Raw genomic sequence first — 19,442 nt, forward strand, 5'->3', positions numbered from 1 at the left:
CACAAATCTTCTTTACTCTAATACCCAGACAGGTCAAAATAATATGAAAAAGCTGATAAGCCATAAAAATGTGACAAAAAAAGAAGCTTACAAAATCCAAATTATACAACATATTCTGAAATTTGGTTTGATAATGAGCGTTTGATCTCATACCACCAAATCTGCATAATTTGTGGACATCACTATAATGAACGAAGCATGCGAGCACAGCTGAATGTACTGGGCATCCATGCATGTTATGTGAGAGAGACAGAAACACAGGCAGACATACAGACAGATGGAAAACAACCAGCAACAAATCAAACAGCAATAGGTGCTTAGACTAAATTGTCCAAATAAATAAATAAATAAATAAAATAGGCTATGCGCCACTCACTAATGGAGCTTCATTAACGACAAAGGATGTGACAGTAAAATAAGGGACTTAATTCTTATCTCATTTACTGAAGCAGACTGGGGACTGAGTGCGAAGCTGGAGCAGAACTAAATCAATGACTGTAGTGAGTGTGTGTCTGCGGGAGTTTCCCTGAAAATTAAATTGTTGTTGATCACATTGCTGAGAGCAGTGTCACACACACACACAACACACCCACAACACACAGTCAGTCCAACACATAAACCTACACACACACACACACAAACACAAACGCACACACATACATACAGTACATACAGGCTCATTAAACTTCAATCAGCCGCTATTCTCTGGAGGATGGTGAGAGACTACAGAATGTGTCTTGATGAGCAGCAGAAAAGAACGAATGGGAGAGAAAACAAGAGAAGAAAAGGAACGTGGACAAGAGGAGATGAAAAGATGAGGGCAAAGGGGGGAGGAGGGGAGGGGAGGAAAGGAAACAAGGAAAAGGGGAAAACAAGAGTCAGGAGGACGAGAGGACGGGTCAAAGAGAGAAGGGAAGAGGAGAAAGAGGAGGGAGTCTGGAAAGATGCACAGAGATACAGGGAGAGGAGAAGTGGGAGGACGGAGACGATCAGTGTTCAGGGGGCAGAGCCTGAGCTGCCTCCAGCTGAAGCCAGCAGGGACCTCTACTGGAAAACACCACCAATAACCTCATCATCTCATCAGCCCTCACAACCAGTGAGAGAGAGGAGGGGGGAGAGGGAGAGGGAGAGGGGTAGGCGCCATTGTAGATTTAATTACATGACTCACATTTTTCTCTTAGTAGCTGGACACTATTGCCAGCAACATTTCTTATGGATATATGTCCGGAAATAAAAGAAGTAAATGAGCGGAGAGTGAATTTATCAAAAGGTCATTTAGGAGGAATTTAAGACTTTTATTCTTTCGTGGAAATTAGGGGAGAGAGACAGGGAGTGAATGAGAACTGATTTACCAAGAGTAGCTTGATAAAACAATCAAAACTCTTACCATAAGTATTTTTATTTTTATCATTCCCATCTTTTCATCATTTCCCCCCACTTTTCCTTCCAGAAATGAGCTTCTATAATAAAAAATGAACAGACGTCATGTGTTGAATGATAATGAAATATTAAGGATTTGTTTTGTTCTGGAGGTCAGCTCGGTGCAGTCGTTCATTTTCGTAGGCAGACTCTCTAACCCAAACCCAGACTCCAGGAAACGCATGATTGACAGGCCCTGATTGGCTGCCATCGACAAACAAATTGCTGAAATCCCTCCAGTCAGTCCAGCTTGCAGCGTTTGAACCAGAAAGCCTCCATCCACTCAGCAGATGTACCTCATCTGAATAGTGGCGACAGTCAGGCCGGGTACAGTATTGTGACGGTTTTTCAATCGAGGGCATTCAATTCAGCTGATTCATCTCAGCTGATTCATCTCAGCTTTAAAATAAACTCCTTTCATTTCCAAAACACGAATTATGGAACAATTATGTTCAATAAAACCAGAGTTTGTGAGGGCAGCAGAGACAATCCTGCGTTTTCCCACATTCTCAGACAAAATAAGAACACAACGCAAACAACAGGTAAAGGACTGAGAGGAAAGAGTGTAAACAGAATTATGCAATCAGTGCTTCTGAACGTACAACTCTGAAAGGATAATCTTTTGCAGCACTGGCTGGAAAGCATTTATAAAATATTTCTGGGACAATGTCTTCACAGGAAATGCACGACAAGTCGTCAGGAACACGACCAGCCGTTCCAGCAGATAATGGGCTAAAACTGTGACACACTCAACATCATCCTGATAAAATCAGCGGCAGCGCAGTCCTGCTCATGGCAGCCTCACACATCCCCTGCTGATACACAGAAGCTCCATCCGATCTGAAGACATCACCTGCTTGTCAACGATTAGCCTTGTTTCTCTGATTTCGTCGGCTCGCTGCCAAACTGCTCTTATGTTTCAAGTCTAATTCTTCTCCCCAGCAACTTGTCATCAGCAGTATAAGAGAACAACGCCTATCAGAATTACTGTGTGTATATATATATATATGTATATGTGCTACACAATTATCTTCAACCCATGCCCAGTCCCACAGGGAGGCTTTGATCGTCAGCAGACTTGTTGCTGAGGAACAGTAGAAGCAGCTTCGGCAGTGAAGCCACTCTCCAGAGGAAGCATGAAAACAGAAGGGCAAAAGGATTCTGCCTGTTCCTCCATCTGCATCAAAATGTCTCATTAAAGGAACACCTCGCCACGCAACCAGCAAATGGTGGCGCATATGGCCAATTTATTTTACCACTAGTGGGGCTTTTCTGTGGCATCCTGTAACAGCTCGACGAGTAAACATTCTGATCTGACTCCGCAGACAGGCAAGCGGCTGTTTGAATCGACTGTCAAATATCAACGATTGGTTAAATGATCCCGCTGAGGCGCAACTACACCCGAAACAGATGTAAAGAGAAGACGGGATGATGCTGGAGATTTAATGGCACACCCCTTGTGTTTGAACAGAGGGCACCACTCCAGGCATTGACAATGGGGCATAATCTACACTGATGCATTAGACTTCCCAACAGCTGTGCGTTGACTACGAACACTCTGGATCAGCCAACAGTGAACCAAAGCAGAGGAAGCATGGAAGAGAAGCTCATATCATACATTCAGACCATGCAGAGTTACAAACTGTATGTGATTGTTATGGCACGTTAGAGGGTACTGTAGCCTCCTCTGTATTGTTTCTGGCCCCGGGAAACAGAACAAAGTACTCACTAATACTGACTCAGTTCTCAAAAGACACAGAATAAACTGTGACCTGAAAAACTGAAGTTTAGTTTCTGTTTTTGTTTTTTTTTTGTTGTTGTTGAAAACTTAAATAGTTTCTGCTTTTACACCTTCACATTAAGATGGATGCTCAGTTCTGATCTCTATCAGTTCCAGAGAAAATATCCGACTCTTTAGCTGCTGGATGTTCCCCTTCCTTCTCCAGTTAGTCACTACCCTTCACTAACCTTGTCTGCTTGCTGTGGGATGCAGGGCAGGAAGCATTTAGCGTGTTTATCTGAGCTTATTTGCCGAAGACAGCCGCCTGCTGCTGCTGGAGACAAGGTTTGACGCGAATGCTGAGACAGCAAATGTTCCCCAAAACCACAACTATAATCTGAAAGAGGCTAAAAGTCCCCAAAAGCTGCAATGTTTTCATTTTTTTTTCGTTGTGGTTGTCAGTGTGAGTGACACCTTTCACAATATGCATCAGGATTTTTTGACATTGTCAATAGAAAATGTGCTGATAAAGCTATCTTAACACAATATTTGCTTGACATGTACACTGTAGTTATTCCTCCTCTCCATACAGGCAGTGAACTGATCCCTTTGTAAGAAACAGTGCATGTTACAGTTCAGCCAGCTTTACCGCAGCTTTAGCCGTTAGCCAAATCAAGTGGATGTGTCCACCCTGGCAACAGCCCAACATGCAACTAAAAGGTCATATCCTCCATTACCATATGATTTGGCCGACTCCAAACTTCATACAGCACGTGACCATACAAATGACGTGAGGATTGTACATTACAATCTCTGCGGTCAGCACACTGTGCTGCAGAAAAGAGCATTAAAACTAGTAACGAAAGAAAAAGTGTGAGTGACTTACAATATTCATGAGAGTGAGTAGGTAGTTCTGCACGTGCTCCTTGCCATGGAATCGAACCACCGAGTCATCCACTCCCAGCAGGATTTCAATGTTGTAGTCGTCCTCCCCAGCATCTCGGCGGCGACGGCGGCGGACAGTTTCGTTGACCTGCCGGGCTACAGAGTCCAGAGCCCCCGGTACATCCAGCTCTGGTTCTGTACAGGGGTCAAGACAGAGGAGATATACAGTCACCGTTAAACTGGAGGTGTAAAAACAAGAATTCATTCCAGCTTATTTTTATTTTTGGTCTCAAAATAACAATAAATACTTTCACAGCTAATGATTCACACCTGGGACTGCCAGCTTCGTCAGATAAATGTTCTGAAAGACCCTGAAGACTCCTGAACTTATGAACTAAGCCCACATAAAGGTTTGAAATCTCTTGAGTGTGCAAAGACAACAGGTCTGAGACTCTGTAGAACAAGCGGCTCATACACTGCTGAACTGCTATCAGGCCATTCAAACCACAATTTCATTTCTTCCCAACAAAAGCCGATGAGATTCACTGCCATTAACAGCACAATAAGACAAACAATCTATAGTGATCTTAAGGCATCTTCACAACTCGTAGATTATCCGCTGCTGTTATATAACAGGGAAATCAGATTTGACTTCAAAGCAAGCTTCTGTCTCCATTTGATATGAAAATGAAGTGAATTATCTGACTTGACAGTGTTTGCTCCCCTCCGTACTCCCTGGTACTGAATCAGACCATGAAATTGCTAATACTTCCCTTTTTGATGGAACGGCCCGCCAGTGCTTAATGTCCTCCTAACACTGCTAAGCTTTACACTCTGAAGGCTGGGGCCGTCTCTGTCAAGCCTCTCAGGGAGCGCTGCCGATATGAAATCCTTCATCTGGTCCCCTCGATAATCCTGACGAGAGCAAACGACTCTTACTCTGAGACCTGATCGAGCGGCCACAGATATCCCTTACTTTACACTTTGCTGCTTTACAGTAAGCACTGGAGATTAAATTTTCCACTATAATGACCGAAAAAAAAATCCTTGGGGTATCAGCACTCGGTTGTTCATAAAAGTAGCCAGTAGGAGAGTTGCAGGTTCAAACCCCAGCGGGGGGAAAATCTTGGCAGGGATGTGAATGAATCATCAGGGTGTCTTTGAGTGAGGCTGTTTTGCTTCGCTGGAGCTGCTGGCCAACACTAAGGCTGTGATTATGCCCACAGTTTGTTTTGTTTGGTCTCAGCCACAATGGAAAACTGTACTGTTTTGTTAGTTTGGTGTGTGGTTCATTCTAATCTCTTTGACATAATCTCAAAATGAAATGAAGCGTGTGAACCCTCAGTGCACTCCATGTAGTTTAAAACAGAGTTTCTCAAATGTTTTCAGGCAGGGGAGATGGTTTACTGAGGTTCCCTCGGTCATTCCAACATCATTCACGCAGAAATGTACTGTTCACTGCGTTCTACGTTGTTAAACTCAGACTCTCTTCATTAACAGAAACACTTCCATTTAAATCTTGTTAATGTTTCCATCACCAAAGAAAATGATCAACATTTCCTTCACAACAGTCAATTAATGACATGGACTTGATAAAATCTCATTACATGCCAATAACAGAGCAACAGCCCCAGCACAGAAAAAACAGCTAAATAAAATGTCACTCTTTTGCTTTGATCACAGGCTTTTAGGCTTTTTTTTTTTTTTACTTTTTATTCATATCATCTGTACTCTTATCTATGAAAACCATAGTTATTAAGTTATCAGGCTGACACAATGCATCATTTATCTGTGGGCTGTGAGATAAAATATTAGTTTGCTAATGCACACAGTGGGATCTGCTTTGTATAGCGCAGCTTGGTGCAATCGGTCCCCACTTGCAGAACTGTTTTGTTTTGTTTTGTTTTTTTTTTCTTTTCCAGAGTATATTATATTGCAGACCCCTGGCTGTGTGTGTGTGTGTGTGAGATGGGCTCCCCTGGGTTCCTTTTGAATTTGTTTAAGAGCGGCACATCTTCATTCTGACCCTGAAATTGAATATAAACTCGAGTTAAGGGAGGTCATCTTCCATTTGGTAATGTCCATAAACCTCTGCCTGTAGTCTGCCAGCAAGACAGCGCTGGCCTTGAACTAAAAATTGGGTTCATGTAGGTTCACATTGCCCATTTACAAACAAACCAGGGTTGGTAAACAAAGGTCACATGGACTCAAAAGCAGCTTGTGTATTAAAGACGTTTCGGTAAGCCGTCATCCTGCCGTGTTAGAAAATTTGGCAGCGGGGTGAGTCAAAACAAATCTCATTCCAGCGCATTTAGCTAAACGTGATGGACGTGTCTGCGCTCTGTGCTCGAATTAACCTTCTTTGGACCCTATGGGTCCTTAAACCAAAATCAAATATCACATGAAGAATCAGGTGAATATAAGCATCTATTTATAACCACTCAACCTCACGCACAGATATTAACCCACGCTGCAAAACTTTTAGAGGAAGATAAAGACATTGTCCGGAGTCTCAGTGCTGCTTTTTGGTGTCCTCACCTGCTCAAACTAACTGAAGATAAAGAGTAAACTTTCTTTCACACCAACAAGAACAAATTTAGTGTGAAGGACCAAACTGTCATTCCACTGAGAACCTCCTTAATATGAATGTCTGTACCTGAAGAAAGGTGAGGCAGAACATCTCTGAAAAAAAAGTTTTCTTTCCCTGATTAAATTAGATTAAAAAAAAAAAAAGTTTTTAGATTTCACCAACATAGAGTGTAGATACTGAGCTGGCAAATACTTGGAAATCTCGAGCCATAAATAAAAGCACAGGCCATTTTTCATTTTTTTTTCAGGGATGCTTAGGGCCGCAGACAGGGCCTGTGATTGAGTGGAGAGGGAGCTAAAATAAATAGTAAGAAATGGCTGCCACCTCAGCCGTGGCTCAGCTCCTACAGTGTTGGGATTGTGGAGTGCATTCCTTCTCTCTGCCGCTCCCGTCATGACACAGGCATTCTTGTGCAGCGGGCCAGCTCCCCCCCTCCCCCTCCTGAGTAAACAGGCTTTCTGAGGTCCCTACTTCAAACGCACAGGACTTCCCCTCAGCAGCGCTCCTTAAGACCGCTAGTGTGCTTCAGTCGAGCCCCCCCACCCCCCAATCCCACACAGCCCAGTCCCATGGGAGCCCCACCATGGAGTAGCACCAGCACCAGCAGCCCAGGCGACAGGAGAGGCCCCCAGCCAGCCCCTGCCCACACGTGGCACTGTGCAGTAAGGTGGCAACGAGGCCAGCCAGAGCCGCCGCAGGCTAAAAATGGCACAGAGGTAGGCGACAGGCAACTCGCCATCAGCCTGGAGTGGAAATCTACTGTGTCTCCTGTGACGGCATTAATAGCCACACTGCACCGTTCACAGACGCTCACACATTCCAGCAACAGCCTTAATAAGAATGACACAGATATAATGCCAGAGTGACATACTGTATATTGTAAACCCTGGGCGATATTTGCATTTGTTTGTTTATATTCAAATGCATAAACATTTAGGGCAAAGCTTCTCCGCTGAGGATGGAAATATATATTTCTAATCACGCACTAAATGTTAGTGCATCTGAGAGAAAAAAGGATGGAGCGTCTTCCTTTACGGAAAAAAATGCCCAACGAGTCTCCAGGGTATTACAGTGACAATAAGCAGCATTTCTGCATTAAAATATGGGCCGTAATCCTTTTATCTGTTCGGCTCTGTGGTGGGACTGCAGGATTGGCCCCTATACTCTACCTTGTGTATGAAATAATACAGAAATGCACATTAAGATTGAGGGCAGGCATTTGCATAAAATTCACTATGTGAGCTGAAAGTGATTTGTCTCGTGTGGGAAAAACCAGTGAGAGGTAAAACAAAGTGGGACAAATAGATGAAAGGAGCTAGATTTATTTATTTATTTATTTATTTATTTAACATCTGTTTTGTTAGAGTAGTCGGAAATTATGTCACTGAAAAGTCGTACTTGATGAGAAGCTTCAAAGTTCAAACTATAATACCAGACGTTATTGTTAACGAATATGGCTCTGAATGAGACTTAATGGTAGTGCTGAGGCAGTTTAAACTGGGTTTCCATGATGAGCTGATGTGGCTTTTCCAGGAGGGTGTTAGAAGATCAGACATAGCGAAATAATCAATAGCGAGACTCTTTGCCTTTATGACAGAAAGGTTAGCTTAATGCCACTGATGTCGTTCTCCTGACTCAGAAACACTCCGTAATCTCTCTGTCAAGAACCCTAGAAAGACATCTATCTGACACACACTATGCACTCCAACGGCTCCTGCGTTTTTCCATCCATTTATATTTACATACGCAGCAACATAAGAGGGTGCAAGCCACACTGGTCCAATTGGACACTGGCCTCCCATGTGAACAGATAACTGAGAGTGGGCTTAAAGACTGTGAAGAAGGCAGGATAATGGATGCTAGGACAGAGCACCAGAGCATCGCTCTGACTGTGGCTGTTCAAAGGAGGCAAATCTCAAAGGAGTTCAGTGAATGAAACAAGACACAAGACACCTCATCAAAACATTTACCATGCAGGGGTGAGGGGGGGGGGGGGGGGGGGGGGGGGACCCCTGACAGGAGAGCCGGACCTGTCACGAGACTCAGCCACAAGAATTAATTTCAAAGTACACAGTGCAACGCAGGCTTCTGGGTCTTGGGTAAAAGAACAGACGACACTGTGGTTGTTTGGTCTGGTGAATACCGGTTGTAAATTAGTGGTTCCCAGCCACCGGGCCACAGACCAGTACTGAACCAGGGAACATTTGCTGCCGGGGCAGGAGGAAATTATATGATACAACAACAACAAAAAAAAAAGCTGAACAATAATTATACACATTTATGGTCTATTAGTGCCTTAAATACTTTGAACTTTGTGCAGTCTGCCTGTGCTGCGTCCTTTCTCATCCCTCATCCTTTGGCTTGATTATCAATACAGCCAGCAGTTAGATCTGAAGAAACGGCTGTGATGCAAAGTCCATGAAGGCAATAATTAAGGTAATTAATTAAACCCTTAGTCGGGCCCACAGTGCCACACTCTGCACTATAAGCTCAGTAGACCACGTTCCTTCATTAATGGCTGTAACAGGATGAAGTTCCCTGTCCTTTTAAAATAATTTCCACATTTTTTTTTCCAGAAATATTAAGATAAAACACTGTTAACAACGTGGCCACTCCAACTCTTATCACAGCTTCCCTGGAAAGAAGCTCGCACCCATCAACCACGGCAGCTGACATTAATGTCTGCTTGGTCAGCTTTAACACTGGGAAGCTTCTCTTGTTTTAATCATCACAGCAGTGTGTGGAAGCTGCTTGCAGGGGTGAACGTGGTGCTGATCAGGGGGTTTCCATTCTTTCGGTCGCTGAGCACACAAGCCATATTTCTTTTTATGAAACAACAAATAGTCTGATGCATGTCTTCTATTAGCCTAGAACAAGAAAGCAATGTGTGACCAAAGCCGTTAATGCCACAAATCTTTCGTGGCTGACATCTCGTTGTACAGTAGCCTTGAATAATGACTGTTATTCTGTTGCTGCACCATTTGTTTCTGTTGGGAGCTGAATATTGTTTTTGCAGATGCTGCGGCGTGCAGTTACTTTGACAGACAGGCAAGCAGAGGGGCAGAACCAATTAACTGGAAATATATAAATGGACTAATTATGAAACATCAAGGTGGTTTAATTAAAAAAGAAAAAAGCCTAGACATACAGGGTTCTCTTATAACTGTAAGGTGGACCAGGGCAGTAAGACATTTGAGATGATAAATCAGTGTAATTTGCTGCTTCTACCTTTTGACGGTTAGGAAGAAAAAAACTGTTGAATTAATTTTCTAAAGCACCGTTTCCACACACATCTGTGCACCTGTATAATACTGTGTGCTATCATCACTGACCTCAGAGCAGTGGAAGCTGAGTCAAGGCAAACTTTACAGGCAAACTTGTCTGTAGCTAGCTATAGCTAGTCATGTGTCAAAGGGATCCCAGGATCATCCAAATAAATCATCCAAAAAATGACAGAAGCAATAAATGCAGCGGCTGGTAGTCCACCTAGCTTCCAGAGACAACTGCCTACTGTGGCCACAAGTGGGTGGTAAATTAAAAGATGAATGCAAACAGGCAATATCAGATAATTTATGGGAAATGTGAGGCGAGATCTCACTTCCACATCTGACAGCACGCTCCTGTACAGAAGTATGGGTCAGCGAGCAATGGTCTGAAATCGGTGGTGCTCTACTTCAAGACCAGGAAATGTCCACCTCAGCACTGAGCTGAAAACAACACTGCTGTCCTTTCTCGCTTTATCATGCTGGGAGTGCGGTGGTCTCAGTGCCAAGGAGCTCTGAAGCTGCAGCTGATTTAGCGCTGGCAGTTTACTTGTCATGTAAGGGAATTTTTGACTCCCTAGGGCACATAAAACCTAGCATAATTACACTGGATTTTATGACCGAGGCAATATTGTTTTAGCCTTTTCCTTCCCTCTGCCTCAATAGAGTTGAAAATGAGCGGTGACAGCAGCAACAACAGCGGCCTAATTACCAGCAGTGCACCACAACAGGATAAAAGATGCTGGCCAAGGCATTTCACATGGAGGAGACGCCATGCAGGTTTGCGGTTCTGAGCTGAAGGGCGGCTGAGATTTTAAAAGGTACGTGCGTGTCTATGTGCATTCTCTGTGGCCCACCCGAAGCTTCTGAATCACTGTTAACAGGCTCATGGGGAGTTTTAGGCATAAAATTGAAGCCAACTCTCCTGCTCCCACTGGGCCTTATATTAAAGCATTACTAATGATTTCTAAGTCTTGGCTGCTTCACCTAAAAAAAAAATATATATAAATAAATAAATAAACATTGCCATGTAAGATAGAAATGTTTGTAGAAAAGGCTGTCACAGAGGTTGTGTGTGTGAGAGCGCTGCACCTTGTCACAACATACTGATAGAAACATAAATGTAAATTAAAAAACATTATATACAATCTGTTAACCAATTTGTATACCATATATAAAGGCTGGCATTAGTATTTAAACACAACACAGATGAAATACGTCTTAAAATCAAGCATGCCGAAACCCTTTCAGTGCCACTGACTTGGTATTTTATGTTCACCTTCACTCTGAACAGGGCAACGATTACGGGTCAGTGGTCTCTCAGGTCGACAGTTACTCCGGCGTAGGTGTACAGTGTGTCTCCATCTCAAGGCAATGAGTAACACTTGAGTGATGTTAGTATGTCAGATCAATGTATCGCATTAATGTGATTATGGATTAACTGCTGCATATTCAAACCCATTACCAGGCAATGACAGGTGATTAATGTGACAATATTGAAAAACAGTCCCTGAATGATTGATCTGATTAAAATCTCATCTGGATCCTGATCGCAGCTGATATTTGCTCATCACCCGGCAGTGCTGGTCACTCTCTGCTCTTCAATTTAGTGACCTTGTAATCAATCTAAGATAAAGGCCAAAATAAAGTGACATTATGGCACGATTTTAGGCCATCTTAAAGCTAAGCCATTCACACCACATCCTGATTCAAGTTTGTGAGAGGTATCAATCTTCTCAACCCCTCCTTTTAGTAAGAAATTTAAAATGTCGCACTATTTCTTTAAGTTTAAAACCTGTTTACATTCACACAAATTCTAAGTGTTTCTCTGTTGCTTATCTGTTGTTGTGTTGTAGATGTTGAGTAACAGAATATCAGACTTGTGTGGAGTGTGTTTGTGTGTGAGTTTTGGGAGAGAGAGAGAGAGCCCTGAAGCAGACAACGGTAGGCCTTGTTGGGGTCGGTCAGTTACAACATGCAGCAAAACCTAGGCTTCATTCATGGTGGGGTGCGAACTGCCTTTCTGGAAGAAATGCTCACTGTATTTCCTTTCATGGAGTTCAATATATTTTGGTGACCTGCATCCGTTTTTTTTTTTTTTTTTTCCTTTTTCTCTCAAAGAACAAACAACCCAATGTCATCGTTGAAAGGTCAAGTGACAAACTGTTTCCACTCTCTCCCTGCCCAACACAACTGATAAAATACTGAAACGCTGAGATGTGAATGGAGCCTGTTTTTACCTCCAGGAAATCTGAAAAGCTACCAAACAAAATGTAATAAAATTTTGAGGAGCGTTAGGTCACGGACCAAAGAACTATGACTTGATTTTTGGTGTGGATACAGATCCATGTGCAGATCCAGTACGGTTGCTAAGGACCCGTAAACACACCAAAAGATCTGAACCATTTTGCCATTCTTTCTCTCATGAACCACTTTACTTGAATATTTGAATGAAATATATGGAAATATGGAGCACTGGCAGAGGTTTGTAGCTTTTCTAGTGCTTTTTCTTTTCTAGATTATTTTGTCAAACTAAAAACAATTACAGACCCAACAGAGATCAAGATTACATATTAATGTACTGTTCCAGTTACTTGAATCTCAACCTGGTGATCACAACGTAAACAACAACAATAAATTATATCTCTAGTAAATTACTCATTTTTCTAAACAACCCCATTATCATACACAGGATAGATTAACCCAGTCTGACACTAATATATCTCAAGGGTTACTGTGTATGTGTATGAATTATAAAAAATATTTTGAGAAAAGCAAACATTCAAACCTGGGCAGGGAAAATCATTAAAGCAAGGTGTTAAAGCTGAGCTGAAAATATACGAGGGAAGTACAAACCCCGCCACTCATCCCACACAGCCAAGAGAGCAGCGTTTGCAACAACTCTTAATTACAAGATGAGTGCTGGGCTAATTCTTTGATATGCATGGTGTGATTTCCACACAGGCACACAGGCAGAGTTACTGCAGCTCTCTGATTCTTACACAATGCTCAGACATCTGAGTCAGGCAAACGAAAGCTGAAGTGTTGCAAGACTCAGGAATACTAAACACACAAATTTTATTTATTTATTTATTTTTGTCCCAGATGCAGTTCTGTCTCCTTTCTTTTTCTGGATCAGTATCCCGCTGTAAAAGGACACAGTGGATGACAAGCACACAACAAGCAACAAGAATTTTAAGTATTTGGCTCTCCCTAGCAGGCAGGCTGGATGGAAAAAAGAAAGAGATGCTCATGAGCCCCTTCCAGCTGCCATGTGACTTTTTGAAAGTAACTGGATGATTCACAGCGAGCCGGGAGAAAGAACACAACCGAACGTTTTTCGATTCAAAATATTGCTCAATGCTCCCAAGGTCTTTTCCATCCTGCTTCCAGATCCTTGGCTTGGGCTTGAGCAGCTAATTATCACCAGGTTTCAAATGGAAAGAACTCATCAGACATATTGAGGGTTCATACTTCTGAAGACGTGAGGCAATGTGGAAAATATCCTCCCAATCTGCTGGTTCATCATGCAAACAGGGACGGGTAGAAATATGATAATATCAGTCGACGCATGATCAGCTTCTTTAAAGACTTGTTTACTCTGCTAAAGGCAATGAAGAGGGAGGGAGGGAGGGGTGCCTGCTGTTGTATTCAGCTCATTTTTTTTATCTCTGAATTTACGCTGCATTGATTTTGAGCCTTGAAAATTTGCAGTCAGTTGTGGTCAGTTGTTTTTAGGCATCTCAAACACACACACACACACACACACACACACACACACACACACACACACACACACATATACTTACTTCTGGGCGGGGTAGGGTTACCGAGCACTAAATCGTTAAAATTACCTCTGTTTACAACACATTAGAGGAACCATCCTCACTAACAACACCAGCCAAACACCCGATAACCTCTAATGCTTTTGAATGACTAAAAGTAAATTGCTTTCCCTAACACTTCACACACTTCTCACATCCACAAACTGTAATTTAAAACACACGCCTCACGTCCTGACAATAGACATCAGATGGTGATATACCTATTTATGAGTGTTTGGGGGGGGGGGGGGGGGGGGTGCAGAGTGATGTTTTTTAATGTTTCTCAGAGCAGGTACCTGTGCGAGGAATTACAACACGGCTGAGTGTGAAATAAGGAAAGCCATTAGCTTCTTCAGAGGATTCATTTGCTGTTATCACAGGACGTCAGAACACAAGCTTTTCATTAAAAAAAAAAAAAAAAAGCTCAGGGAAGCAGACACAGCAGTGAATTACTTCACAAGCTCTTTTTTTTTTTCTTGCAGAATTGAGCTTTGAGCAGAAACCAAACCACCAGTCGTGAAATGAAGACAAAATAGCCTTTGTTCGATCTCAGCATCACCTCATACACAGCTTTTATGTGTTCAGCCTGCGGTGGTTCATCTTCGGTTTTTACACCGATGATATCAAACATGGGGAAACATGAGCTGAAAGCAAGGTAGCTGTGATGAAGAATGAGATGGCTGCTTCTAGTCTTGTTGTGCATCTGCTCTTCACTCAGGATGGTGTATACAGTACATGTACTGAAAAACAAAGCAAAAGATGATAAATGTTCTACAAACATCAGAATGGTAACCGCCACTGATACTGAGTCTTAGTTGTAGCTGTTGATAAACACTGACAAAATAAGAAAATCATCACAAACATTAGCTACAAATATTAAGCCTATATCTACAGTGATATTACTTTGCTAACAAACGTTTGCTGCCACAACTGCTGCCTCTACTGACCACTAACAATAAGTAAGTGTGCTTTTAACACTTAACGAACAATGGTGGTCATCTAATGCTGAATGGTCGCTGTGTGATGATAGAGCCGGTTGTGTACGACCACACTGGCAATACTGCCCATTAGCCAATATCACACTATATCATTAAATTAACAATCTATCACCTTGGACTTAAGACTCTGGTTCACATGAGGCGGCCATGTTTGTTTACTTTTCTGGGAATGAGAGTTTGATGCTGATGTTACGAAAGTGGCGTTAGGCTCTAATTAACACAACGAGCCACCTGAAACCACCTCACCTAATGAGCACTCAGCAGCCCCACTAAAGCAGCTGGAGGTGACACGCCTTGCTCCAACGCTTTAAAGAGAGAAGTGACTGTTATTCTCTCTGCACACTGTGCCCCTTGGTCTCAGGAATAAAACTGCTGACCCTCACAAGTTCATTTACCCACTTGGCTGGTAAAAACCACGCAGTCATTCTCTGCCTTGTGACTTCTCACAGTATTCACTATCACAGGGTACCATCTCTTGGAACAGCTGCCCAGTGGCAAACTGTTCCAGCTCTCTCTCTGGCACCAGCTCTTGGCAGACATAAAACCCTTCTCAGAAAGAACGAAGAACAGCCTCTGTCTGCTTCACCTGGAAACAGATGGTCAAACAGCATTCATCTTTCACTGACATCACCAGTCTGACGCAGGCCTCCTTTTCGTCTGGAAATCAAAGGAATCGTGAGGAGAAATGACTCTGCTGATCCTCTCACAACAGACTACAGTATCTGCATTCGCAGTAATGGGGGGGGGGGGCAGGCAGTGTTATGTTCAGCCTCCGCACAAAAGCATGAAGAGAGGGAGCCGAGCACACAGGCACCTTGCACAAACCTTTTCATCCAGGCGAGGTTTGCTGAGCACACATGCTCGTGTTTAGCGGCGCCCTACTTTGCATGGCACACGTTCACCGAGCAGCTTTAGTTATTCATTTCCCTCTGCCCAGATTAACCACAATTCAAGAGGAACCTAAGTACAATATATAATTACCTGACCCGACCTGAAAATCAGTTTCCTAACAGCTGCAACAGGCCAGTGAAATGTTTTGAGTATACATTTTCTAACCTGCCTCCGGACTGTGCCAGGATGTGTCAGGTCCAACGGGAAAATGGGAAGGTTTTGCATTTAATCTGCTCTAAACGGTGCTGAGATTTGTCTGCGCTTCAGCTGCACTTGTGAGTTGTCTGCTGTAATAGTGATTAGCTTAATAATTACAGAAGTAAGCAGCTTGGCAGCAGTTAACACGACTTACTCCAACTTGTCTTCTATCGCCCGAGTCTTGAGTTTCCTCACTCCTCTCCACCGCTAGATCACATTTTCAGGCAAATTCTGGGAGGATTATACACTACAGACTATTCTCTTTTGCTTTTTTGTCTCTTCTTCCCTTGAATGTTTTTCATTCCTGCCAGCTCACCAAATTCCTCCACACTCAGCCAGACCCCACTCTGCTTAACACATCTGTGTGACAAATATAAATCAGAGTTTTCCTTTACCGTAAGGATCTCTTTCTCTATCTTTTTTTCTTTCACTGCCTCTCTCATAGCACAGCTTATTTTCCCAAAGCTTCACCGGCTTGTGAAAGTTATCGATACGCCCTCAGACATGAGGCCTTTCACTAGCTTCTCACTCTATTTTCACTACCATGTGAAAATAAAACCTAATATCCAAGTGCCGCAGAGGGTGAATCCCTCACCTGGGCATCGGGCCAGATAACAGGAGATCAGATCTCAGGGGAGCACTGAGGAGTCCAGACATTTGCTCTCACTGTAATTCTCATTTCTCCAGGATCACACACACTCGAGTGTCAACATGATTGGCTGTGTGTGTCTGTGTGTGTGTGAGGGGAAGGGGAGGGGGGGGGGGACTACATGCCACTGTGTGATTGTTTACGTGTGTGTGATAATATTGGTAATAATGGTGCGACAGGTAGCATTTTGAACCTCAATATATCATTATGGCTGACACTGAAACTGTCAATAAATCAAATAGTCTGTCAACAGATAATCAATATGCAATTATTTTAATAATCAATTAAATACTGAAGGCATTTGTGAAGAGAGAAAACTTTTTAAGTTTGAACATCTTGCACCTCTTCTCATCCACCAGGGAGGAGAAAAGAGGGAGCAGTGACAACACTGACCAGGCAGGCGTATTGGTTTATCGTCAACACAATCAGTCCCATTTACATTTTCCATTCGTTTGTACCTGAGTCATTTTTGCTCCAGAAAACGACTTTGCTCACAGCGAAGCTTACTTTTGTCAGGATAGATTCGGACTGAGGCCCGATCGGTGTGATTACTGAGTCATTATTCACAAAAAGGCTCTGATGTGAGTTCATTTCGCAACTGACGTGCAAAACTCTTAGCTTCAAGGTTCAATCTCACCACAAGGTCCACTCAGTAGACGTTCTGGAGCTTTTGATCATGGAACATGATCTTCATGAACAGATTAAGTTTTTCTTGTTGTCATGGAGTTGTAGATTTTTCCATTTCTTCCTATCACACACACATGCTTCACATATTTTTAAGATTCAGTGAGACTTTGAGGATAAACTTATATCATGCCATAAAACTTCAGATCTTGCCTGAGAATCATCTAGCGAGTCCCTTTTGATGGAACTCTGATGCTTTTCAACTACTTAAAAATCACAAAGAAACATGACTGAGTCCTTAGTGAGCAGGTTTAACTATGAAACATTCCCGTTTTATTCTGTAAGAGTCCTTTTCAGATAAAAATCTCTTCCATGAATCGCACTGTTGATCCAGTGGAGCTCTATAAAGAAACAATGTTCTGGATGATTATTAGCACCTTTCCATGTGTAATCCCCCGGCTTTTGTTTGCTTTCTTTGGCATCTCGTATCACAGAAATTTGTTTTATAGGAAAACAGAAAATGCTCGTGGCTGTTTAACTTGCAGGAGTGTCAGCAGAATCCCGTTTCTACCAAGCGAATTGTCAAAACTGAGAAATTAAGCAAAGAGGCTGAGAATTATTTATTCAGATTCTTGTTCCATAAACAGCAGGATAATCTTTTGTTATAGGTGAGGCCGCAACAGGCACAATTCCCACAGTCCAAGTGACCTTAACAAAAGGAGAGAATGCTCACTCACCGTCAGCCAAAAGGGAAAGTCAACTCTAATCATATATGACCGAAAGTATGTGGACGTCCTTTACCAGTTCTGTAGCCTTATTGTCCCTTTCCTGTTTCATCCTGACAATGCCCCGTGCACAAAGCCAGGTCCATCAAGAAATGGTTTCCACACTTTTGGGAAAACCATTATCACCTCATCATTTCTTTTGTATGTAAAGTGTTAATATTTCCCTGTCGATTGTTGTGAGGTATGGACAAATTGGAAAAACAAGTACCTTTAAGTTACACTTATTCCATCACCTTTATGAGCGCCAGGTAAACCGTAAAAAGAAACCATCCGTGTTGCAGCCAAAACTGAGGCAGGTTCAACTTTTTGCTGGATGACCCTTCGTGTATTTTAGCTGGCCCCTCCGCGCTGGCACGCCTGCTGCACCAGTGCAGCGGCAACAGTCTGGGGAAGGCCCTTTCCTGTTTCAACATGATAATGGTGGGTTTGTGTTTTTCACACAGTGCTGCTGTATGTCTAAACATGGCCTTATCGCCAAACATCAGGATTGGACCTCACTAACGCTCCTGTGGCTGAATACCTCGCAGAAAGTTTCCAAAATCTGGTCAAACATCACGTGCGTCCTAAGCATGGACATTCATTCTAGATACTAGCTTTTTCACTGGACCCGTCAAGAAAGGAAGACTTCACATCACTTTCAACAGCTGTGGCGAACACTACATCTGTGAAATGGCAAGGACCCTGGGTAAGAGACTAAGGGTGCATTCAGACCAACTTCAGCCCAGCATAAAAAAAAAATGCAGCTCTTTCATTTGAGAGGAGCCGCCAACACAAGGCCATCCGGCTAAAAACGTGAACCAAGCTCAACATTTCAAAGAAGAAAAAATTAAAGAAGTCATGCGCATCTGCTTAAGACGGTCCTTGAACGACAGGGACTGCAGTCTCACCACATCTATAACATACCTGCATATTTACACCTGAGCAAGACGTCATTCCCTGAAGAAGCCGTCGGTTATAGTGAAAAACCCCAGAGGAAGCCAATAAGAGACTCTTGACCTTGGAATGTTTTCTCATCAATGACATTTTGTTCAGATGTCCACATTCTTTTGGCCATCTACTTTCTTTCACGGCACAAGTAGTCAACGTTTAAAAAAAAGTTTCTGAAAAGCAGTTTCTGTTTGTGTAAAGTTCTGAAAATCTTTGTTGCTCCTCGTCACCGGGGAAGCCGACTGCCGTTTGTTTTCACGCACCCCAGCTGCTCACAACCCGACTCTCGGGCCGTAACAGGAAACAAGAGGTGCCGAAACAAACACGGCGCCTTAAGTGCACACACTACTGAGATCAGGAGGATTGTAAACAGCAGCTTCACTTCCTAAGCCTCTCCTCATCCTCTCTGTTCCTGCGGAGCCCTTTCACAGGGGATGTTGACTTATCTATCGCTGTCTGCAGGAAAGCCAGCGCTGTGGCTCATGATGCAAGTTCACAAAAACTATAAAATATCACTGACATTAAACACATGTAAAAACATCAAAGGCTGCATCCATCAGCTCCCAGTATGATGAACATACACGGTGCAGTCTTGTCTACCGTGTGATCAATATTAAAGGTCACGTCTATACAAATACGTTTATCTGACCATTTCAGATGTAAAAGTCA

At 42.9% G+C, this 19,442-nt stretch overlaps 1 protein-coding gene across 2 annotated transcripts in view; it reads right to left on the reverse strand.

Annotated features, from left to right (window-relative positions):
- The window catches only part of adamts3 (ADAM metallopeptidase with thrombospondin type 1 motif, 3), a 136,404-nt gene that overhangs the window by 85,610 nt on the left and 31,352 nt on the right, over positions 1-19,442 (reverse strand). For both annotated transcript variants that reach the window (XR_005894322.1, XM_041042857.1), the window contains exon 5: positions 4,026-4,219. Coding sequence is in view for 1 of the 2 variants with exons in the window: in XM_041042857.1 (XP_040898791.1) it covers positions 4,026-4,219 (194 nt within the window). In the remaining variant the exon portion in view is untranslated. The remainder of the gene's footprint in view (positions 1-4,025; positions 4,220-19,442) is intronic.

The sequence above is a fragment of the Toxotes jaculatrix genome, chromosome 7 (assembly GCF_017976425.1).
Source record: "Toxotes jaculatrix isolate fToxJac2 chromosome 7, fToxJac2.pri, whole genome shotgun sequence".
NCBI lineage: Eukaryota > Metazoa > Chordata > Actinopteri > Toxotidae > Toxotes > Toxotes jaculatrix.